The sequence below is a fragment of the Falco cherrug genome, chromosome 6 (assembly GCF_023634085.1).
Source record: "Falco cherrug isolate bFalChe1 chromosome 6, bFalChe1.pri, whole genome shotgun sequence".
NCBI classification, from domain to species: domain Eukaryota; kingdom Metazoa; phylum Chordata; class Aves; order Falconiformes; family Falconidae; genus Falco; species Falco cherrug.
Window position 1 is genome coordinate 1,469,490 of NC_073702.1, and position 25,066 is coordinate 1,494,555.

Here is a 25,066-nt window from a genome sequence, read left to right on the forward strand (position 1 = left end):
CTTTAGAGAGGCAATTATGATAACACTTAAATGGACAACGTGGAGTTTGTTGTCACTCAGAAAGCAGCATATTACCTATAAGTATCTCTCCCCAGTCTGACCCTGCAACAGAAACAGAAGCTTTGTCAAATTTGCCTCATGAAGTGTTCATTGTCTGGAGCGCACACAATTAGGAAAATTATTTCCAAGTTCTTCCTGCAGGACAGGACAATGACACAAGATTTAAAAACTCCCACTTCCCAAACATCGTTTCAGCAGGTTACAGAGGGCATATTGCTCTGGATATGCTTGCTCATTACTGAGCTGGCATTAATTTGTACTTGTATGGCTTTCTTTAGCAACTTTTCTAGCAAAACTATACCCAAGGCATGTAACCAGGAGATTTCACTGACCCTGCAGAGAAATGATGATAAAACCCAACTGGCCAATCAGGCACGCCCCATATGTGAACTTCAACATCAAAACCTTTTCTGATAAGGGGAATATGGGCTAGGACTCTAGAGTACTATGCAAAAAAAAACAACCAAACCAAATTCACTATCATGGGTAGAGTGCTGCAGGTTCTGTTACACAGACACACTCCAGAGACTGGGACAGAAAAGAGTCTAACTTTATATTAATATTTGCAGAAAATACTATGTTTGTAAAATACTCCATAATCTAATGTTTTGGAAACAAATATGCCAGTTACCAGACTGAAGGGTTGAGTTACATCTGCATACTGTCTTTATGGTTTGAAGAGCTTACCAAGACATTTTTATTTTTTTAAGAATAAGTATTTTGTTGCTGCATGATGTTACTAATTCACAGAACATGATGTGCCCCACACATGAAAATGTTTTACACTTCATGAAAATGATGGTATATAAATGAAATTATTTGCTTAGAACAATCCAAAAGATAAGTAACAGGGATTGAAATGTAAATCAGTCTTCTGACTCAGTCTTCTCTGGACCAATAGAACACACTTCCTAAAAAGAAAGCACAGGTTTCTTTCAAGCAAGTTACATTCTACCTTGAAATATCCTGAAATACTTTCCTCTGTAAAATATGACAGCAGAAGAAAACAGAAAGAAGTGTTTGGGTAACCAACACTATAGAGATTTCCTTCTACTATATTGTAAATTGCAATTTTTACAGACATATGATGGGAATACTTCCAAGGATAGATTTTTGGCTTAGGTTTTGTGTTTCTCTTTACAGGCTATGTGTTTTTTTCATATTGGGTTCACACACACACACACTGAAGGTCACAATATAATGCTGTTATCTTGTTAATATATGGCTAGCAACCTGGCCCTTTTCTAGATCCAGCTTTTTTAAAGGAAACTATCTCCATCTCCAGCTTCTTGCTGCAAACCTTCCACTAAAACCTCCACCCATCTCTGAGCAGAGCAGCCTCTGTGTTGATTATCTAAATTTGCTTCAGGCAAAGTCAGCTGTGGTGGCCTAAATGACTACTGACTTTACACAGCTAAGTTTACCTGAAGTGAACAGGAATGACTGCAGAAGCAAGTTTGCCACCAGGCTTGCAGCAGTAGCCTCACCAGAGGCAATAATAATTGAGCGGCATGAATCAGCCACCTCTTCCCACCAGCAAAGCTGGATCTGGAAGAAAATCTCTGGCCATATCAGAGTAAAACAAGTTAAGCAGTAAGACAAATTTCTCTTTTAAACAAACTAATTGCATTAACACAGCACAACTTTTTTGAATTTAATGTAAAAATTTCCCTCAGTTGTTATTCACAGTTTTTGCTCAAGTGCTTATCCTCCCTCGAGATTGCTCCAGGGTTTCAAAACAACAGATTACTGCTACAGTTTACAGAATATCGCACATTCTACTTGTTCACCAATCTCCTTACCTGCCAGATTTGTTCTTCACTGAGTGAAGTGAGTCTATCACTTTTAAAAACCTCTCGAAGGAGACAGTATGGGAGTGCCAGAACTTCTTCGGGATGACTCTTCAATAGCTCAGACAGATGTTTTACTAAGAAGTCAACCACTGCATTCTCCAACAAAGTGAGGTTGAAGAGGTCCGCAAGCTTATACAGGTCCAAGTAATTAAAGCTATTTAATTCCTAAATGGTGAAGCAAACAAAATATGTCTCAGAAAAAAAAACACAACCAAAACAGAGAATAAAAAAATCCCACAGGTCCGATAATGAAAAGAGGTTATTCTTTTGGAGCTGTAGAGAAGGAAGGCAATATAACTTGAAATTAATTAACACAGCCTCATTCAAAATGTATGTGTAAATGTTACCAGTGCATATGCAAATATATATGATAGTACTAATTTATATTGCAACTGCTAAGGTTATATATGCATAAAGCATCTGTAAGAACTATGGAGTAGTATGTAATATAGTAAACCAGCATGATTTACACCATGTGACAAGAGCTCACAGGATTTAACAAGTGGATTAAAAAAATGTGTTTGTTAACTACAATGGTTTGTTACAAAGCAATTGTTTGTTCATTATTTACTGTTTTGATTGATCTAGAGCACTTGTGTAGTACAACTTTTAGTTCTATGAAACCTCACAAAACAAGAGATGTCGAACTACATTTTATTACGTATAAATTGTATCTTCAGTGAACAAATAAACCCTTCTTTTCCAATCACTGATATCAACCTCTAGTGGACGCCGGCCTTGTATTCCTTCTCCCCCTCCTTCCAGCAGCAGAAAATCTGCAGAGACACAAGCTGCAGTAACTCAGGGCAGGAAGTTTCTTCCATCCTGGTAACAAATAACTTACATTTATAAGCTAATGTTTTCAACTTGGCATCCCTTGTATATTAGCGGCTGGACAGCGAATTACTGCTATTGTAGACCACACGACTCCCTTTTAGGAGAGAGGCCAAGAATTCATCTGTATTTGAGAGAAGCACCCAGGATATCTGGGAAATAAGCACATTTACCCATTTCCTCTGTTCTTGCTGCATGCTCACACCTCTCCTCTCCTCCTCTCCCCTCCACAATCCTCGGTTTCATCTTCCAATTTACCGCAATGCTCCCTATCAGCTGCCTTCTCCTTGACCAGCTCCATGTGTGAAAATGACAAGAAGTCTTGTCAGTTTCACTTTGCCGGTTAGTTAACATAGGGACTAGAGCAGGAAAGAGAAACAGACTAAATTAAGTCAATTTCACTTTCACTGCTCTGCTGGATGGAATGGCAGCACCAAATGAAACTGACAAGAAATCTTGTAAATGTCAAATGAGCTGCACGGCTGGCAGATAGAGCAGAGCAACAGGGAAGATGGGAAAGTGCGAAGAGGGGGTTTTTTGGAATGTTTTATGGACTACATCTTGAACGTGTGAATTGGGTGGCTGTCCCAATGACTGTGGAGCTGTTTATGCATATGCAATGGAGAGTGGAGAAAGAATTTTTTTCACCTGCTTAGAGGAGTCAGTACTGGAAGAAACTGAATCAAATTCCTGTGGAGGCTCCTGCTCCTTACGTAATCTCCCTGTCCGATCGGTGCACCTTCCCCAGCAGAGTTGCACACTAAAGATAAATCCTACTCATTATCTACTCAAACTGCTACACTGGAATTTCACATTGTTTTCTTGGATGAACAAAGAAAACTTCTTGACATTGTCAGAACAAGCACTAACAGATATCATCCCAAAAGCCACAGATATTCTAGTGTCAGTTCCTCCTCACACTAACATAAAAGAGGTAAGGATAAATGCTTCCCAATTGCTGAAAGAAAGAGGGAGGAATGAATTTTGCATGAGAAGTATCTGCTCTGTGTGCTTGCTCAGTGACTTAGTATCTGCAGATCACAGATGGTACCTCACACCACCACTTGCATGATGGCCATGCAATGGTGGCAACACCACACAGGAGCACAATCAAAGTAAACATCACAGCATTTGACAAGCAACAACCATGATATATTGTCCCTGGTTTGGAAGATGATCTTTTCAAAGAACTCCCTGATTGAGTGAATGCCAAACATCCAGAAAGAAATTTAGAATAGCTCAGTGTATATTTATCGAGCTCTTTTGTAGTCAACAGCTATACCTGGTGAGGACAAAAATAAACAAATAAATAATCAAGCATTGTGATCTGAGGATCAACAGCCCAATTACAACATAGGCCTGATCAAACCCCACTAAGTGTCAATGGGGAAGAACAGATGGCTTTTGGTGGACTTCAGAAGAGGAGAATACTGGAGACAACATAATGGAAATCTTTCCTCACTAGAGAGAAACAGTAATATGACACACAAAAATGCAATCTTCCCCTGAAAAATCTTCACATTTTCAGTGAAATCTGAAACACACTGATAAGTCTTTATTTTTGGTTTGGGTATTCTTTATGATTCCCCAAACTCCTCTATCCCCTCAGATCTACACCAACTGAAGTTTTTTGTGAAAGCTGTCATACAATTGAAGAGGCCAAATATACTTATGGATGGATAAATAAACTCTCACCAGTTGTTTATTTACAGTATTTTTTTTTATTTATTTGTGTTCACTTATTTCAGCTGCTTATTTATTTATGTGTCTTTATTTATTTATTATGGGGGTTTATTTGTTTACTTATTTTCATTGGTAAGCTTCAGGTGATTTTTGATGCTTCACCTAACATAATGTATTAGTAACCTGCTGGACTTATGGTTTACTGCTTGGTGAATATTGCAAGTATATTTTGTTAAAACTGGTCTCGGCCTGTAATCAGAAATAGTAATTTCTGGGTTTGTAAGGTTAGAGCTGATCTATAGGTTTGTATTTCACTGCCAAAGAAGCAAGTAGTGCACTAGCTTTTACAAATGAAAATTATCACTGTCATACCAATATTCAAATCAAAATTATATAGTACTATACATTACTGTCTCTGTGATGATACTAGAGGGCAAAAATGTCACACTGAGATTGCATGATGTATAGCACAGATCAGATAAACTAGTTCTTCATATGTGGTAAGACTTTCAGAAACACCAAAAAGCAGTACATATGTTAGTTGTAAAAAAACCGCGCAAAACCTGCACCTCACCTTCTATCCTGAAAAAAATATCCAACAGGAAAATAACAAAATCACTGGATTTGAAGAGATTTTCAAACTAAACTTTTAATTGAATTAAAAACTTTGTTTAAAAATGGAATAGGTTACTAAAAAGAAATTTAGGTGCAGGCATGAATAAGGGTTGTGGCAGTCTGTGTTTTCCACAGATTTTATTATACTGTGTTAAAAGAGCAGCTACAAAAATTAAAAGCCATGTGCAACTTTCTTCTGGTACTGTATCGCAGCATGCATTCTTTAGAAACATGCAACACAAGACAGGTTTATGTAAATTCTTGAAACTTTTAATCTTTTTTTTTTTTTAATAAAACTTTTTAATATATGCCACTTATCTTTTTTGAACTGAAGGATGAAATATGAACACAAACAGAACTGTCACTAACAGCTGAAGAGAATTAGGGAAGGTAGTGATCCTATCTCTTCTAATATGATGTATGTTACGCTGCTGAAACATGTTCAGACTAAGATTATTTATGCAGGTCTTACAACTAACAGTTGAAATAGTTCTAAAATCTCACATAAAACTCAAACCAATTTAATAAATTGGCCAAATTATTTATCAATGTCTACTTCTAAAATGAGAAACTATCTTTAATCCTATGCATACTACTTACTATCCATCTCCCTGCTTCCCCTCTCTCTGAAGTAAGAGAATCTATTGTTCTACACTATTGGTCTTCTGCTTCAGCAGTATCAACCTTTAGATGCCAAACCAATTTAACAATGAGCCGACATGTAAAACCCTCATAAAAGAAAATCAGTTTTCCAAACAAACATAATCTGAAAGATGACAAAACTAAATATTTGAAATAAATTACGTGACAATGTCCACATTTTAATACAGAAGTGTATTTTAATATAGAGATATGATAAATTGTCAAATGGGAAAAATAGATATAAACATTGTATTAAAATTACTTCAAAATCCATCTTTATTCATTTGTACTTTAAAGAATAATTGCCTTGCACAAGCCACAGAAAAGGAAGTAACAGATTGATAAATTAGAGTTAATCATAACCAAGTACACAGCAGACTATTATATACCTCTATTCCTCTGCTCCGTGTTATAAATAGTAGAAAAAGCACAAGGAGAACTAAGGGGAAAGAATGCATTTCTTTATGACCTTATTTGAAAGATAAACTCCTTGGGGAAATACAATTTATTCAGATTATCAAGACCCTGCTGTGCAAATCTACAGTGTGGGAGCACACTACAGAGATCAAACAATATTTACTTTATTCTGTTGGGTATAAAAGCTTTTAATGAATGCATAATTAAGACAGAAAAAGTATATACAGCTTTAGAATTCCACTGCCAAGCCAAGCCATTAATATCCAAAGAATCGTACCCGGTTGTAACTCCACCTGCTTCCTATTTAGATTACAACACAGTTATAAATCAAGGTATTAAAACAACTAGCCTTGCTGCTATAACAGTGTCACCATGCAACTCTCCTCTATTTCCCCCTTCCCTAAAAGGGGTTCAGCCTCTTTAAAGCAAAAAGGAAGTGCAAGGTCTCCGGGACAGGGACATGTTTATTTAAAATCCCAAAACACCACCTAGCACAACAGGGTCTTGACCCTGTGTCCTCCAGGTTCTCTGCTACGTTAAATACTATAAACCAGGTGCAGCATTCAGAAAAAAGCCTTAACATAAATCATAGCAAAGACAGACTCTAAATAGATAAGGGATAGTACAAAAATTAAAAATTGTAGTGATAAAAATGTACATCTAACCAAAAAAGGGAATAACACAATCTTAAGAGAAAAGAAATCCAGTTTTGTTGGTTCTAGCTCTTCCCTTCTGTATCAAAAGTTCTCATTCTGCAAAACCTTACATATTTACCTAAGAACTAACAGATCATGCACATACCCAATAGCACAGCAGACATGCGTGTTCCATACTAAGCATAAGCAAAATTACTTCAAAAATGGTATTTTAAATCTTATTTGAAATTTGCCTCCATTAAACACTGAAGCCATCAGGTTGAACCATGAAAGACATTTTGCTGAAGCCTGGTCACAGTGGAACAGCTGGGTTAGAATTTTGCAATGTATAAAATTGTGTTCACATTTATTACAAGACCAGTGCAGACTGTAGATTTATTTATAGGCACAGTAAAGGATGACTTCTTAAATGACTCATTTTATAAAATTAATTTTTCTGGTATATCACTGCTTTCTCAACACTTCTGGTAATTCTTGCTTTTGTTTTCTGTTTGAAGCTTGAACAGTTATTTTGCATTCTTGCTGTTATTTCACAGTAGGTCTGGGGCTAAGTATAAGAGCAACAATATCAAAGCATTTCAGCCTTATTGTTTTCCCTCCACACTATGTGCATTACTTCCCCTTCTTAGTGTTTCCCTAGATATGCTTGGTTTCCAGGTTCAATCCTGCTGGCTGGTGCTAGTGAGCATGGAGGAAACCTGTGACATTCACAAGCACAGTGGAAAGACATGATTGCTCACAATGATGAGACAGGTGTGGTCTTCAAAAAAGGAAGTGACACATGCCATATGCAGATACTCAAAAAGTAAAACCAAAAAGAGAAAATATTTTCTAGAATCCCAGATAGATTAATCTAAGTTATAAAATAGCACAAATATTTTCAAATGGCTATCCAATTTAAGTGACTCTGATTGTACATACCTCGTATATTACATACAGGATTATGTGCATCACAGAAAGAAATATAATGAAACCTTAAGTCTACACAATTAAAAGTTTCATGGTACCATTGGAACAACCACAGGTAAGGTTCTGCAGAGTTTCCAATAGCTGTTTCCCCCTGCTAAAGAGATGCTGCTGTGAGAATATTTTTTTCTTTTTTAATTTTTCAAACTGCAACTGGCACAAACACTCCCCAAATGAAGCACTTCACACCTCACCTGGCTCCATATTTTGCCAGGTATTCCTGGCAAAGTAACTGTAACAATCAGTATTATTTAACAAATAAAAAATACAGGGATGAAACAAAACATGGAAAACTCATCTAAACCATCACCTGCCCTTTTATACAATTTCAGCCAGTAGAAACCCAAAGGGAGGATTTAATCAGATTTATCAATGTTTACAGTTCTTGCCAATTAAGGGAGCCTGTCTCTTCTTCAAATATGCTACGAGGAATGACATAATCCTGCATTCGTTACTCCAGCAGAAATCACAGAATATTGGTACATAGTCTTTACAGATGTTTTGTTACTTAATATTTTTGCTAACTCTTCAGCATTAGTAAAGTGCTTGAGGAAAGCTGAAACCTACTTGGCTAATCCATCAACCACCAGCAATCTTTTATAGTAAATGTTGATTTTTTGGTTTTGTTGCTGCTATTGTCAAATCCAGAAAGAGCAATTTCTGTCCTTTAGAAATCCAAAGTTCACAGGGGTATCATGTAAAAAATTACTTACTGTCAGCAAGAAGAATAAAGAAAAATAGGACTGTACAATACTATTGCTTGCAATTCTTTTGCAGACTCTTAATTGAAACAGTTTAACGCCATGAGAATACAGGAGCAGAAGTTTATTCCTCTACTATGCTGGACAAGCTCATCAAATAATCTTAATCACAGATTAAGAAAGATCCATCTCAAAACTCACTCTGTTCTTGCTCCCAGCTACTACTACAAGCAGGCTCAACTGATTTTGAGACTGTTTCCTAATTTCCAGCTTAATTTGCTCAGTTTATATGCATTTGTTCCTGTGCCAACGTTATCTTTTAGTTTTAACACCACTCACTCTCTCCACGCTCCCCCCTCCCTCAGTATTTATTCCCTTGATATGTTTACAGAAAGCAATCATATTCCTCATTTTGCTAGACTAAACAAGCCAAGCTCTCTTAATCTCCTTACATAAAACAGGCCTTCCTGATCATCTTAGCTGCCCTTTTCTACACCTCTCCCAGTCTGACTTCATTTATTCCTCTGCATGAACAAACTCTTCACAGTATTCATGATTTTTCAGCAATACCTTGTACACACCAGCATTAATACTTCCTTAGCTTTATAAATTACCTTGCATGAAATATTCTAGACTCAAACTGCCTTTTTCTTGATGGTATCGCTTTATAGCTCAAAGCCACTGTATGATTTAATACACAAAAATTCTCTGTAAACTTGATCCTCAAGTGAGACACTGTAACAGCCCTTCCATCTGCCAAGGCAGGACAGAAATAATACGACATGTTACAAATGGGAATTGAGTATGATACAGTAGATTCTACTGGGGATGCTCAGAAATTATTTTCCAATTGCTTATTTAATTTCTTTCTACATTTGAGCAACAGATCTTGTAATTGTCTTGGTACATACCAGTTACTTATTGGGGGAAATATTATTTCAATAATCTTCTTAAGATCTGTTTCAAAAGTAGGCAGGAAATCCCCTTAATATTCTGAAAAGCAAAGTAAGTTTTGAATCACTATAAAGTATGAAAACTCTCAAACACAGTGAAAATATAAGTAGAAAATATGTTTCTAATATACAGTATGTTAAAGTGTCATTTTTATTCTTAATTCCACTACCAGCATGAAGGGGAAGGGGAGAGTAAGAAAAAAAAAAAATCAACATAAATCTGTTAGTAGATGTATTAAGGTACCCGATATCTTCCCTTTCCAATGCCTTTTTTTAAAATAACTTACTATTTTATCAAAACTTAATACTTCAAAGCTGAAGTTTTCCAGCCTCACAATGAATCTCTTTAAAGTCTCTTGAAAACATGTCACACATTACTGAGATCAACAGAAAAAGACCATTGGTCTTTCACATTAAAAATATTCAGGATGGAAATTACCCATAGGAGTCCCCGTCACTGTGAAAAACTTCTGTTGACCCCCCTCATCAGCCTCTAAAAACACTAAATAGTTTGGGTATACTCAGTAATGACGTCTTTGAACTTTGCAGCTAAAATCTCACCCCCTTCTAGCTGCACTGTCCATAACGTATTCCACAGCTAAGCAAGATCCTGTCTGCATCACTGTCCACTGCGAGCCAAATCACAATGACAAAACCTGAAGCCTGGAAGTCCGTTTCTATGGTGCTGCTTAGGGTCCACTTTGGAGCCCTGGCAGGTCAGAGAAAGACACTAGCACTTTTAAATGCAGAAGCATGAAAAAAAAACCCAGACCGCAGAACAGGAGAGCGGATCCCGACAGGAACTCCAGAGACAACAAGGAGCAGGAGCAAACAGTACTGGAACCTAGCAGGAGAATTAGAAACACAATCAAAAGAACACATGGCTTCTCAGCGAGGCTGGGTGATAGTTCCTCCAACTGTAGGATAAATGTAATACATAAATGTAAATGAATAAGGATGAAGATGGGTAATAGCATGATAGTCACTAACTAAAAATGGAAGTCAACACTCGTGATGTATTGCTAAACAACAAACACAGGGAGCATATTCCAAAATTATCAATATACTAATGTTAACACTCTAGGTATAAATAAGAACAGGGGAGGTGTTCATATGCAAAGAATATGTAATATGATTCAAATAACTGTTTCATAATCTTTTATGACATTTTATTTCTGGAACATTACAATGATGTGTATGTGTGCTCTGTAATAAACCATTTTTCTTAAAAACCTGTCTCTGCTTCAGAATCATGGGCAACAGCCTGCCACCAAATGCTTAAGGATTACAGAGCTAATAAACACACTTAAAAATGGAGATTTGGAAAAAAGTAACTGTAGCAAGCAGGACATCTAATATCACCAGATAATGAAACAAACTAAAATGTGTGGAATGACAGGTCAATTAGCATACAGATTCAAGTCTTAGAAATTTTTGCTGAATGCAAACAGCAAAGCTTTCTCAGAATTTTACGGCAGTATGTGACACTATCTACAGAGAAGCTGAATCTAGTGCACAATAACTCAATACTGAGCATAATTTTGATAGACAAAGCGGAATCAGTCACCAATTTGAAATCAGTAGCTCCTAATGCATTGTAAAAATCACATCACCCCAGCTATCTATCAATGTTTGACTTTTATGAAAGGAATAAGGAGTCAGTAGGGGAACTTTTTTTTTGAAACCTCAGAAGAGCTCATTTTCCCAAGTTTACAAGAAATACTGGCAGAATAAAATGGGACAAATTTAACACAAGGAGTATTAGAGAAAGTTGAGCATTATAGTATTTCATAAATTTCATATATCACATACTTTTAGTAAGATGCATCTTAGATGGATCAAAGATTGGTTTAACGACCATCTCAAAATGAAGTTACTAATGGTAGGTCATAAAGCAGTGTAACATTTTCTGGCAAAGTTCTCAAGGAATTGACTCTTGGTCCCATACTGTTAACAGTTTACTTGAACTAGAGAATGGTAAGTTTCGCCCGCAGATTTTGCAGAAGACTTTGCAAAAGCAATGGGGTAACAAATTACGGGAATGACAGAATATGAGTATTATCTGGCTTTCCTGGCAAAGTGATCACATTAAGAAATAAAAATCCAAGAACCAGTCACATAGCTAATACAGAAAATATACCAGGCGCTATTCAGAACAACACTTACAGACCATCAGGAGGCACTAAGAAGCAGTCATAAATAGCAATATCAGTTCTCAGAACAGTACTGCACCAAAGGAATAAAAAAACAACTAAACAAAAAACTCATGTCATAAAATGCACACCAAGTACCATTCAATAAAAAAACCAAACACTCTTGCTGCTTCCACGTTGCATTTTTAAAGCTACTGCTCAAATATCGGTCCCAGTTCTGAAGTCCACACTTCAAGGATATGAAAATACTATAGGCTGGGAAACCAACCTTGCAAGTTTTAATGTCCTCAAATTAGTTTTAAAGAAAGACTCCTGAAGATTTGACCTTAAGCAAAGATTTTTATTAAATGGAAAGAATATATGAAAGCAAAAAATTTCTGAACAAATCTTCGGAAAATAGTTTCTGGCTCATGAATATAGGATCAAAGTTACCCTAGCCACTGGACTAGGAAGTACAGGACTGATAGCACTGCCTTCGTGTGATTAAGAACATTTCACAACTCTGCATTAAAAAAGTTGCTGCAATAAACCAAGTCTTTTGACAATTGTCTATACAGGTAAAGGAGGAAATATTTGCACAACTTCACCTCTGAGGGCATATGGTTTCACATTCCTCTAAAGAACAAGAGACTTGTTGCAGCTGCAGGAAGATATGAGGGTACTCAGCAGTTAAAAGAACTTGCATGTGAATGATGAAAAGGCAACATATCCATTTTATTTGGAAAACTGTCATTTGTTCAGGTATCTCTGTGCTCCTGCACTACCTGACCTCAGCTCAAAAATCACTAAGAAAGTTTTTGCTCACAGCACTAAACCAAGGCGAATTCTCATTTTACAGAGAAAAAAGGTGGAGAAAAAGAGTAATCTAAAAGATTTCCCATGATGCAGAAGATACGAAACCCAGAACCTCAAACGCCTGGAACACATTCCAGTGCTCTAGTACTTAGAAAATTGTTTTCTTCCCCACCCCCAACTTTAACACAATTTAAAGTTATTTATACAGCTCAATCTATCAGCAAAATGTCTGTAGCATGTTTTGCATAAGCATTATGTCTCAGTAAAATAAAACCCTCCACAACACACTGTCCCTAAATTTATGCAGTGAGAAGAGCATCTCTCCTCCTCATGGCTAGGAGCTGTGCTGGTTAGTAGGTTTCCTACATAATAATCAGAACTAATCTTAGAAGGTAAGCAGGATAAAAAGTAGTAGTAGTCCACATACAAGAAGTGAAAGAATGAAAACAATACTGAAAGGAACACTGAATTAGAAGGAAAAAATAAAAAAAATAATTCAGTATGCATGAGGATCGAGGGGGATTTGCTTGTATGTTAAGCATTATTGACTAGGGATTCACTTATCACTCTCTTGGTCAAAATTATTATAAACTCGACTCTCAAAAATAGGAAACCTAGAAAGGGCAAAGCCCAAAGGTAAAAAATGGACCCTGACTCAATGCCCAGTTTGACATTTCCTACATCTGTCCTTCAGTAGTGTCAAAGAAGTCACAAGTCCTCCCAAAACTAATGTGTGAATGTTCACACTGCTTTGAAGTGAACATGTTTGAAGGCATGAGACTTCAAAGATCATGCCAACTTTGGTTCATGTAGTTTCTAGCAGTTCTTATCAAGAATGAAAAATAATCCCTCATCATTCTTCTCTCTCTCCCCCCTCCCCACCCCCACCCCAATCTCAAACAGCTAACAATCAGAATTCCATGCTTTACCACCAAGGCTTTTTTTCCACAGAAAAATAGAAGAGAAAAATATTTAATCAATGCGTCATAATATATTTAAGATGTAATCAAATCATGAAATTCTCATTGGCTTCAAGATTTCATTGGGAAGACACCACATTTAAAAGCAGAACAGATCATTACAGGCCCAATTTCTAAGCGTTCGCAACCACAGATGCTTGCCAGTAGCTCAAAACCATGGAACACATGAAATGAAGCCAGACACACTCTTACAGAAAATTCGAAGGGCGTTTAGAGGAGGGACATAGCTCAGTTACTTCAAAAATAATGTATTTCTGCAGCCAAAGTCACTGGTTTTTTAAAATTAACTAGAGCTTACTTACTGAAAAAGATTTTAGTCAATGATTATACCATGCAAGGTTATAGAAATCAGAAATTTCAGATTTTACAAAGTAATGCTGCTAAATTTCAAAGATTTCAACCACACCTAAAAGCAAAACGCTAACAACAGCTTATCAAAGGTTACATATGCCCGATATTGTTTGTTTTCCCCTACCCCAAAATATTCACCACACACACTGATCATTTTCACTAATTGTTTTATTCCTTTTCAAGAAGTTTGATTAATCTGTTCAACTTTTGATCCAGGGCTGAATGGTGCTATATGAGTCCAGAACTTGTTTAGACTTTTTACCAATGGTGTATAATACACATCCAAGTTAAGACTCAAATCAGCCTCTAGGTAGTCAAACACTTTCAAGTATTTAGTAAATATATTCACCATCAGCCTGTCAGGGTCCTTGACATCACCAGTGTATACATCTACTTCCTGCATACTTCAGTTCCCCATGAAGATGGTAATGCTGCAAATATCAGTAAAAATAGTGAGGCAGGCAAAAACAAAACAGAAGGACATAAAAACACTGATTGGGCCTGTCTCCCAGCATTGGGCCTGTCCCCTAGCTTTATCCCTGGCCACCATATGCTATTTCAAGTCTGTGGGAATTCCAATCCCAATGTGTTTTGGGGGCTGAGCACACCTGAGGTTACTACAGTACTTTCCCTCATGATAAACAGGTGTGCTTAGATGCTATGGAAATTCAAGGCCTTCTTGCATATATAATTAGAAGAGATGTGGCTTATGGTAAACAAGGAGAAAACACTGAAATGGAATATAGGAAAAAGAACTCTTTTGAGTGGCTTTGGAAACTTTCACAAAGGTCAGTGTTTACGAGGCAAGTCCAGCCAATATATTACTACCCCTCTAATCCAGAGGGCACCACAGCTTCTATAAAAATTAATGTAGAGACTATTCCCTGTGTTAGTAGCTCAGTTCCCGCTGAACTGCAAATAAAAGTCATGGTTAACATCATTCAAGATCCAATGCCACCTATGCAACTAGACACAACCAATGGTAGAAATCACAAATTCTGTAAGACTCTGTTGAAACAGATGGGAAATTTAGCAGCGTCTTCCTCCACATTAATAAACAGATGTTTAGAATAGATTACACAGGAAAACAAGTGAATAAAGTTACAAACATTTTTCAGTTTGGAATAACACACTTGCAGGACATGACTGATGATCAATAAAGTTGTTGATACTACTAATCTTTAGGTTTGTATCTATAATTTTTATAATTAGTGAGATGAATGAGGGCATTTTATAACTTTCAAAGCTCTGATTGCATATTGGCTGAAGATTCAGTAAGACAGCATGCATACACTTATATTCATTCTGCGTTCAAGACCTATTCAATACCCTGCACAGAAACGGAGGTTTTGTTTTCAATAGAATTAGCCTACATCACAATTCTGAGGCAAGATACTGGTTCCCTGGCAAATTCTACTCTGATGCAGTTGTGCAAACAAAACACTGTAAATGATGGAACATGCTAAAATGCTGTTTCATTTACCGCTGCTGAGACCTACTAAAAAACACCAACAGCCTTACATGAAACTTGTTTCCTTCTTTGTGCTCCCCTACAAACTGAAATGGTTCAATGAAAAATGTTTTTCTATTAAGTACTGAAATAGTATTTAACAGCAGTTAAAACTAGGTGATAATTTGGGGTATTTAAATTTCTGAAACTACTTACGTATACTTTGGGCTTAAGTCATTTTCATTACAAATCTTTCTTCTTAACTAGCAAAACACACTAGTTAAGTGTGTTGTAAGCAGTTCAGAGAGATGGATCAAAAAGAAAAGATTAAGCCATCAGAAAAACATAACCTATAACAGTGGTACGGGGAATCAACTACATAGATCCATATCAAGTTCAGACTTTTTGCCTTTAATGAGCAATTGTCTAAAGAAATGTCTAAAATGAAAATACTGCCAAACTGGGGGATGTCTCAGCTTGGACCTTTATGACATCTCCATTTCCACCATTAAGTAACCAAGGTTTTGAATGGATATTCTCTCCTATCAGGCTGACAGTAAAATGAAAATAAGATATTTAAAAAAGCCTCATAAAAGACAAAGCAGAGTCATTCCTTATTTTCCTCAGTTTAATGCTTCAAGTGCCAAGTTTCCTCTCAAATTTAATCAAATAATAAAATTTCTCATTCATTTACTTAAGAAAGATTCTTCTCCTGCTTAACATTTCAAACTTGAAATTGATCCCTGTGAAAATAATAATAGTTGTGTTTAAAAATACAAAGTATAGAGGAAAGTAAAAGATACTTTCTTCACAGTTAAGGAGGAAAAAAAGATTAGTTTGTTTTGGCTAAGCCAGTACAGAGGAAAGAAAAGATGGACAATTAACTCTCTACCCCAGTGATACTTCTGAGATAAAATCAGATTGTAACTCACTTCAGGCCCAATGTTCTCTTCAGGTTCATAGGTTACAAATGATTTATAGTCACCATTTTGTACTTAGCATTCTGGCTTTTCCCATATTGGTAAATACTTTATAGCCAAAGCATCTTCATGTTTCAGAAACACCTTTGCTAAGACGGCTTAACACAACTGAAATTGCTTTAGATCAAAGCAAATTTAACTAAAATGTCCCTCTACTTCTTTACTGGAGGTAAAAAAAAAAATCTCTGTACATCTGGTCCCTGTATTCCCATTCTTTCACATTAGAGCTGTAAGTCTCTTTCAGGTCACGTCTTCCACATAAAAGTGCTAAACTAATGCCGCTTAATGACAAATTAATGTCCATGAATAAAAAATACACCTCTAATAGCATAGAGTAATTTGCCATTACAATATCATCATTGGACATGCCCCTGGTTTAATACGATGTATTTAATTCATAACTTAATGAGTGATATATAAAAAGAGAGAGATGAACCCTGCAATTACATTTATGCGAGTCTGTCACCTTATTTGTAAAACCTTAGAGTCATTTACATTCAAATTAGAACAAATGAGTGATTTCACAAAGTGCAGTGATAAATGACCATTGCTGCACAAGACAGAACTGTATTTCCTGCGAAAACATTAACAGTTTCCTATTATTTGTTAAAAATTACAATCCATATTGCCCAGTGTTGTGTGAATAATGGCTTTTTTACTGATTAGGTCAGAAGACTAATACGGAGTAAAAATAAATAATTTTTCTTTTCATTTTTTCTGATTTCAGCTCGAATTTATCTGCTCGAACTGGTACGGGCTCACAGCGCCACCTGCTGCCCGCGCCAGGGGAGGAAGGGCCCCAACTGCCGCCTTCCAAGTTGCCGCCATTCGGCCTTCCCGGTGCTATCTCTTGCCATCAAACAAATTTTCCTGCCAGACTGCTAACTCGGCATGTCGCCGAGGACACCAGCAGATAAGCGAAGCTGCACTACTCAATTACAAATGCTGCCATTTGGGGGGTTCACGTATCTAAACAGCCTCAACTAATGAGGAGATTCAAAAGCTAAAGACACCAGGGAGGGGGGGGCAGGAGGGATGACATAATACATCAGTATTGATCAGAAGGTAATAAAACCAAAGGAGAATTTTGTACACTAAGCATCTGGGAATCATCGGCCTCTGTTTACAGCTTCATAAAAACACTAGAAAGATGCTAGAAGCAGGAATCTTTCAGGGGCTGACGGACAGAAAGGTCAGGTAAGGAAGCCACATTGAGTAGAAAGACAACATCAGAAGGGCAGAGAGGGAAACGGTGAAGCAATATAGTTTCTTTGTTCCTCTTTAAGACACATACCAAAACTGCTCTCCCTTCCTGACAGAAAGTGCAAAGACAAGGAAGACGTAGCAGTATCTGTCTCTTCCCAATTTGTGACCTCTCCTGCAACTCTGAAGCAGAAGACCAGCAGTGTATATCCATACAACTAGCTAGACAGCTTGAGAGTTTTAATCTGGCCAGTAGTAGTAAACCTAGACACTCCAGCACAATTCTTTGCACATCCATCAGCAGTTCTGGTTCAGCTTTCCCAGCTATTACTTCATTAGGACAAGTAGAACACACACAGAGACACAACCGACCAGCAGGTTCCCGACCGTAGTTGCACCACTATCTCTAACAGTTAATACCCCCAGGAGCAGAATATCCACCGTCACTTCACAGCTAAACAGCAGCAAGTGGACTGCAGTAAGAATGGGATTCAAAGCGACTGGGTATACCAGTTTTACTTTCTTCACTGACACCAACTGCAAAAATGGAGAAAACCACCACCATATTTTTTTTTTCCCCAAGTCTCATTTTAAGTTGGAATCCTCAGCAGTGCATTCACGTTTCATATATAAAAATATGTATTTCTGTAATGTATCTGTATGTTAAAGAGAGAGCCGGAGATAAATTCCCAAAGTTATTTCTAAGCTTTGTACAATAATTTTCCTAATGACTGTTAATAGCTTAATGACTCAACAACTGACAAAACATGCTCCTTCAAAAAATAGCAGGCTAGCACAGCAACAACTGGTTGCATAACACTGAAAACCAGCAAAATGCAAGATAACATAATTTCTGTCTACTTCATATTCATGGTAGGGGAAGGTCACTCTTTCCACCATGGGATAAAGTTGGTGGATAAAGATGCAAGTTTGATGGTAGTGGCTTTATAAAACACCACTCTAATTCTGGGGAAGTAGGGGTGGTAGAAAGTGTGCAAGCATGTACTTAGATTAAAAACTCAGTATTAGTTAAAAAAAGGGCAAGCATTGGTTGCTAGATGACCTTTAGATTTTTTTTCCAGAAGTTTAATTTGCTCTATATGAAAAACCCAGGAGCTAAAATCCCAACTGAGCTGGGGTTCCCAGCAATACAAAGGTGATGCTCTCAATCTCTAGTGCAAGAATTAATTCATCTCTGAAGGAGAGTATCTTAGTGAAAGTTGGAATTGTGTTGTTGGCACCGTTCCAAATGGAGAAGTTGGGTTTAAGAAAAATAAACTTTTTTGAAGCTCTGGCCCCACCACATATAAAAAACATGCACGCTCCTTTTAATTCCACAGGCAGATTAATTTGTAGATTCTTCCTTTTAAAACTAGTATCATATCTCAATCTATAAACACATTTAAATAGTTTAAAATTACTAGAAGAAAAGATCCAGTTCATTAGGTATTCATACACCATGAAAAAATTTTGTTTTATAAGCCTAGATTGACCATTAGAGTAGAAGGTTAAAAATCAAATGCCCCTACCCAAGACAATTTGCCTGTCTCACTTATTACCAAGAATTATTCCAGGAGGTCTTTCTTTATCATTTGGAAGTTGATTAATCTGATTTTTCCATTCAAGGCCTGATCTCGCTCACTGTCTGCTTTTGTATACAAGAATCCAGAGCATACGGTACAAAGGTGGCCCTAAGAAAATTCCAGTTGACTGCTGCTGTACAGTGCTGTGTTTTTTTCAGGCTCTTTTTAATCACTCACCTAAAATGTTCTTTTCAGCTCTGTTTAAAGATGCTATGACCGACATCAGTAGCAAGTGGGCACATATACCTGTGGCAGAGTTCTATCCACTGTAATGAAGTTTCTAAAAGGTAACGTAATACATTTATCATTTCGCAGGGAACTTAATGCAGTTAAAACTAACGGCTAAATTGGCATCAAAGTTTTAACTTCTCTTGACAGAAAAACATTCATGATCCCAAGAACAACTTTTTAACAGTCAGGGGAACTTTAATGGCAATCGGGATCACTGCTCATGTCTACTATAATTGCTGCTCCTTAGTACTGTGAAAATAGGAAATTATTTCCAGCATTGAGTACAATGACAGTTAATACCACTTCTAATAAGGCTGTATTGAAAATACTTAACTGTCCAACCAATAAACATAACATAAATGATATCCCAGACACTGTCCAGTATGCAGACTCTGTCCAGTATGTAAACTTAATTTGCTCTTCACGAAATGTGCCTGATCTGGCATCAGAAAGTTAAAGGGGTAAAAGCTAACAATAATGCCATGTCCTGCCTCTCAGAAATGAGTGGGCTGTTTTGGACAGTTCTGCGACTTTTAAACCTCTCACTCACACCTATCACTCTATTACCTTGAATGTAATCCAGGAGGTATATGGGACTCCACTGAAAACAGTAATACTGGACTTCAGAAAACACAGAAAAATCACTTAGCTTTAAGATTTCACAATGGGCAGTCTTATGTCCAGACCTCTGAATGTCAGTGGAAATCAACCTCTGGTTTAAAAGCTGATTACTAAAGCTATATCCACACAATATTGAGATCATGTTGATCAGCAGAAGGAAATTCCAAAAAAACTTGTATTCTGAATAGCATTTCCTCCCTATTACATTTTGATTGTTGAAATGCTTTGCAGTTTGTGGCTCTCTTTGGTACTGAATACACGAACAGCTAGCTGTAAAAGACAAAACTTCTTACATCTACAATCAGTTATGTAACTCAGACATTTATGAAACAAACATTTCTATATTCTGAATAAATCTTTTAACACGTTTGTACTCTTGCATAAGAATAAAGTCATCATGTACCATTCAGAAAAACATTTGCAAGTTTTAAGTGTAAACCAGGTCATCACAAACACACTACCTAATACCATGTTCTCCACGGCTCCATTTAAGTCGTCCATTCTCAGACTTCCATCACATTCAACGCCTTCAACTAGCTTTCTCATGCCTTCTCCAATGTCACAGTAGGACAGTTATGGTCCACTGGCACTCTAAAGGCTAGAGCTTTTAAAAGGGAAATGACATTCAGGTAATCTGCTTCCATTATAATTCAGAGTTTACCTGCTGGTTGCAGCTCTCTGCGTTAGCCTCCTTAGAAAAACTTCAGCCCAAACTAACAATCAATCTGAGCTGGAAGACGAACTCGGGAAACAAAGAGTCTTAGAGAACTAGATGTGCACTCTGCAAGCAAATACTCTGTGTGTGACCACAGACTTCAGTGCAATTCAAGACACACAAAGCTCAAGCCTTCAGCTTCCACACCTATGGGGCAGCAATACATCCAAGAACAATCACATTGCCCTAGCGTTTGTTTAGATTGAGATGGATGTGTGAGATTTCAAGCCTTGTTTCTATGTTTAAAGTACCTGAGAATTATGCAGACAACATAATCAAAGAGATTCATGAATATGTATGTATCTCATACATCAGCATGCTCCAAAAAGTCTCCCTCTACAAACTGAGCTAAAACCAAAAACCCCAAACAGCAAAGGCTAGGTGGTGATCATAATTCAAGATATGACACTGCTGAGGCAGGAGAAGTCTGCACGACACAAAGCCGGAATTAAGACCTAAAGTAAGGAATGCTTGGCTATTTCTCTTGTTTGCAAGTAGAAAAATGCAATTTACAATTCTTTTAAAATAAGAATTAGTAAGTTATCAATCAAAAATGAAAATTAGTTTTCCAGTAAGAAAATGGAATCAACATCAGATGCTACAGAACACTTGATAATGTGAAGTTTATAGATGATAAAACTCATTTAGTAAGCTAGCAGTGTTGTCAGAAACCTCCACTGCATCATGCTATCACAAATGTCTTGGACATGGATGTTACCTAATTGAGGGTGAGGGAAAGAACGTTCTTCTCTTTTTTTCTGTTTTTCCTTTAATCAAAAGCTCTTTACAAAAATTCCATAATTGTGATTCAAACAATTTGTTACAGAAATCTTTTTGAGATCTATCAATAAATTAAAGTGCTCTAAATTGGCTGGTCTATGAGACAGAGTATCTGTCTTATAGTCAAAATAACATCTTGTTTATTCCAAGACAACTGAGAGGAAATTCCTTAATTCATCTTTGACAATTAAGACGCTCTGACAATCATCTTCGACGAATTAGATCAATATAGTCTTTGCAATCTCGCAGACTACAAATATGCCTTGGAACAGATATGTGTACGGACCATGTCAATTTCATTTGTAGCAGAAAAAAAAATCCTTATTGATATCCATGGAATAATTACAGGCCCCAGATAAAAGTATCAAGATGACATGACAAGCTGGAACATCTAGAGAAAAGAGCTAGAACAAGCTTTAACAATAACAGCAGCATGCTTTTACAGGAAACGTCTGGTCCAATCCAAACAACTGAAGAAACTCTACGAAGTTAAAATGCAGCATCATCATTACACAATAATAATAAGTAACAGCTAGATTCTACATACTGTATTCCCTGAATTTATGCTAAACTAAGCTAAGTTCATGATATCTGAACAACTCAAAACAACAAGAAAGAAATTCACTAGTACAGTAAATCAAGAATTCTGTAGCACTCAGACTCATCAGAAAGAAGAGAAAGGACAAGCGTTATTCTCTTTCCAGCATCTGTATCACAGCATGCAGGGTGACAAGACACCCAGTTACCAACAAGGATAAAGAAGGCCTTCTTAAAGCCACTTAAACTACTTTAATTTTACTTTTAGTAAAGCTACAGTAATAATTAATTACACTACCTAAGTAGTGCAAGTAATCTACAGTGATCCCACAGGTGTCCATGCAGATTCAAAACCTTATAATGAGACCCTGATTAAAAAATACTTTACAGTACTACCACTGCTCTCTGTCTCCCAACACCTACTCTCCTCCTCATTCTGTGCCCTTCCTTCCCTATCCTGTTGTCTGCCTCCATCACTGACAATCTGGACACTGGGACCCACTTCTTAATTTTTATACCAAAGTAGCTCCAGTTACCCTATCTCGGCACACTGAGTACAACAGAGCTCCTTCACATCATTTGAGTTAACTGCATATTGACCATCACCTCCAGAGAATTTTTACTGGTCTGTTAATTACAGAATAATTTGGCAGCAATGTTTGCTCACTCTGGGGCTTTTTTCAGGGGAGTGTGGGGGGCAGGGTGTGTGTGGTTTTGGTGTTGATTTTTCGTTGGGGTTTTTTTTTGGGGTTTTTTTTTTTTTGGTGTGTTCGTTGGGCTTTTTAAAAAATATCATTAGCAGTTTGTTCTAAATACTTGACTATAGCTGGCACATCAAGGACAAGGTCTAAAGCATTGCTAATTCTACAGTTACCCTGCGATTAAAAGTATTAAGATGGTGCCGAGGGAAGAGCTACAAACACCACAGGCTACTCAACACAGGTCATGGAAGAAGTTAGTACAAGGACTTATGTTGGGCATGTACCTGGCTCCTTTCCTACATTCCTCTCATGTCCCTACCTCACCAGCACCACAATACTCAGCTTCTTCCCTACTCTTTAATATTTCCTCTGGGTTGTTTGCTGCAATGGTCTCCTTAGTTCAATTTCTGGCAAACACAGAGCATGGAAGCAGCAAAGACATGTTCACACTGACTGATTTGCTACTGGTGGGGCATTAAATACACTCTACAATTATCAATCTTAAGACTTGTATCTTCTTTCTCACTACAATAACCCCTTCCCAGGCCTGCCTGACAACTGGTAGGCAAATGGTTTTGTGGCTTATTTGGCATCTCAATTTTCTTATTTCTCAAACCAACCATCTTTCCCGTTACATGTCTGTTTTCTCAGAAAAATTAAATCCCTCCTTACTTTCCTAAAAATAGATTGTAGTAGTCTACCAGCTCCTTTAACTTTCTAATTAATTTATAACGCACAAATTAATATCACCTTATTACCTGAACATACATTTTGAAGGCTTCACTAGGGCTAACACTCAAAGAACAGATTCTTTCTCCATACAAAGCCTAGCCTTCAAGTACATCCTAAAGCTCTTAACGTGAGATCCTGCGTGCATACAGTACTCAGCAGCTCAGTGTGCTGCCAAGCACACTCAGACTGTTCAAAGGCAGTTATGTTGTTGGAAGGCAAGTGCATATGGAGAGGATCATGCTGATGTGCAGTTCCATGCCCAGCTGTTGCACAGATGCAGCCAACACACCCTATTTCAGAAACAATACTGAAAAATTAGAGACAAGGAAACAGTTCTGCAGAATTGCTACTGCCTTTTTTTTAATAAGTCTTTTCATAGATCCACATCAAAGCTATGTTTTTGCTACCACTGTGAGCCACCTCCTATATAAGCCAAGCACAAAAAAAAAATATTTTACTGGATTCAGATTTTTTGCTTCATAATGACAGCCCTAATATTAATAATATTATCAGCATTATGGGCATAAGGCCAGCTGCAAATAAGGTGCGATTCTAATAAGCCCTACTCCTTCAGTGAGAGGTAGTGTGACCTGAAATGAACATATCAATATTCTTCTGCTGTAAACACTTATGCATCTAAATGCTTCACAATACTCACGATCACAATAGGGAAGTATTTAACATTTGGTAACTTGAGGCAGGAGAAAGCAAATTCTCTGGTAAAAAAAGGAATAAAACTGTCATATACTGATACTAATCAGTTAGACAATGCTTGTTTTCAGGACTGAAAAAGACAAAATGAATGGGAGGAGGAAGTACCTACCACACACTGATATCCAAATTACACCCAAAATTCAGGTCTCCTGAAATCCAGTTTATTGCCATTTAGATGACACCAGGTATTGTACTAATACTGTCCTGCTGAAATTAGGCTTGAAACAAAAGCTTACCAAACAGAAATGGCTGATAGTAACCAGAGAAGCCTCACCTGAATGAGATAGTGAGAACATAAACTGAGAAGCTCCAGTAGCTGCAAATGACTCCCAGCTGCTAGGACATCCTGTATTACCCCTGGTTCCAAGAGGATCTGTAAAAAAGAAAATGGAAGGTTTGTCATGTAGAACTCTAAGTACTTGTAGAAAGTAATAAAGGCCTTTGCTATTTCAGGCATTTAAGTCAACATAAAGAATAGAAAGAGTTCAATTAAGCATATAGAAAAGTCTTTGCAGGATGGGGACAGAGTTTTTAGAAGTTCACCTGAATTTCCCTAATTCTTTTTAAGCAGATCTTCCTATGAGAGTCCGTAATCCACATTACCCCCTAAATCCTTTAAAACTAAATATATTATATTTATTTTAAAATGTGACTTTTCAAAATAACAGAACCTTCTTTTGTTATCCAGATGCCTGGATACTTCCATATATACTGATGAATCAGGCCAACAGAATTGACTCAGAAGTCTCTACTATTAATATTATTAATGCTTGTAAAAAATATACAGGCTAGGAACGCCCTTCGCATTCTGCATGGTACCACTTCATAATTTTCTTAACCACTGTCTTCATTCTACAGAGTAAGGTTGTGAAGGCACAGGGTGAGCATGCTGCTGGGGAAGTGCCAGAAAGGACTAAGAAACCAAGACTGATTATTCTGTCACTTGCTCACACGAAACTCCTACTCATTTCAATTAAAATCACACACAGGCAGCAGTCAGGATAATTGGGCCTCAGCTCCTAGCCTGCTGTCTTGGGGTCAGCTTCTTAGAAGATCCCTTTCAGGACACAAAAAAGACTGGGAATACAGACACTGGTCAATTTCTTATCAGCAATCCCATTACAAGCTATGCAAAATAATATTCTTTAAATATAAGTGGT

At 37.1% G+C, this 25,066-nt stretch overlaps 1 protein-coding gene across 5 annotated transcripts in view; it reads right to left on the reverse strand.

The window, feature by feature from the left end:
* KLHL32 (kelch like family member 32) overlaps positions 1–25,066 on the reverse strand; it is a 129,363-nt gene that overhangs the window by 37,497 nt on the left and 66,800 nt on the right. For 4 of the 5 annotated variants that reach the window (XM_055714698.1, XM_055714696.1, XM_055714697.1 and 1 more), the window contains 2 exons: positions 24,181–24,279; positions 1,863–2,078 (listed from right to left, as the gene is read on the reverse strand). In XM_055714698.1, the coding sequence (XP_055570673.1) occupies positions 1,863–2,078; positions 24,181–24,279 (315 nt within the window). The remainder of the gene's footprint in view (positions 1–1,862; positions 2,079–24,180; positions 24,280–25,066) is intronic. The other variant, XM_055714699.1, reaches the window with a different exon arrangement.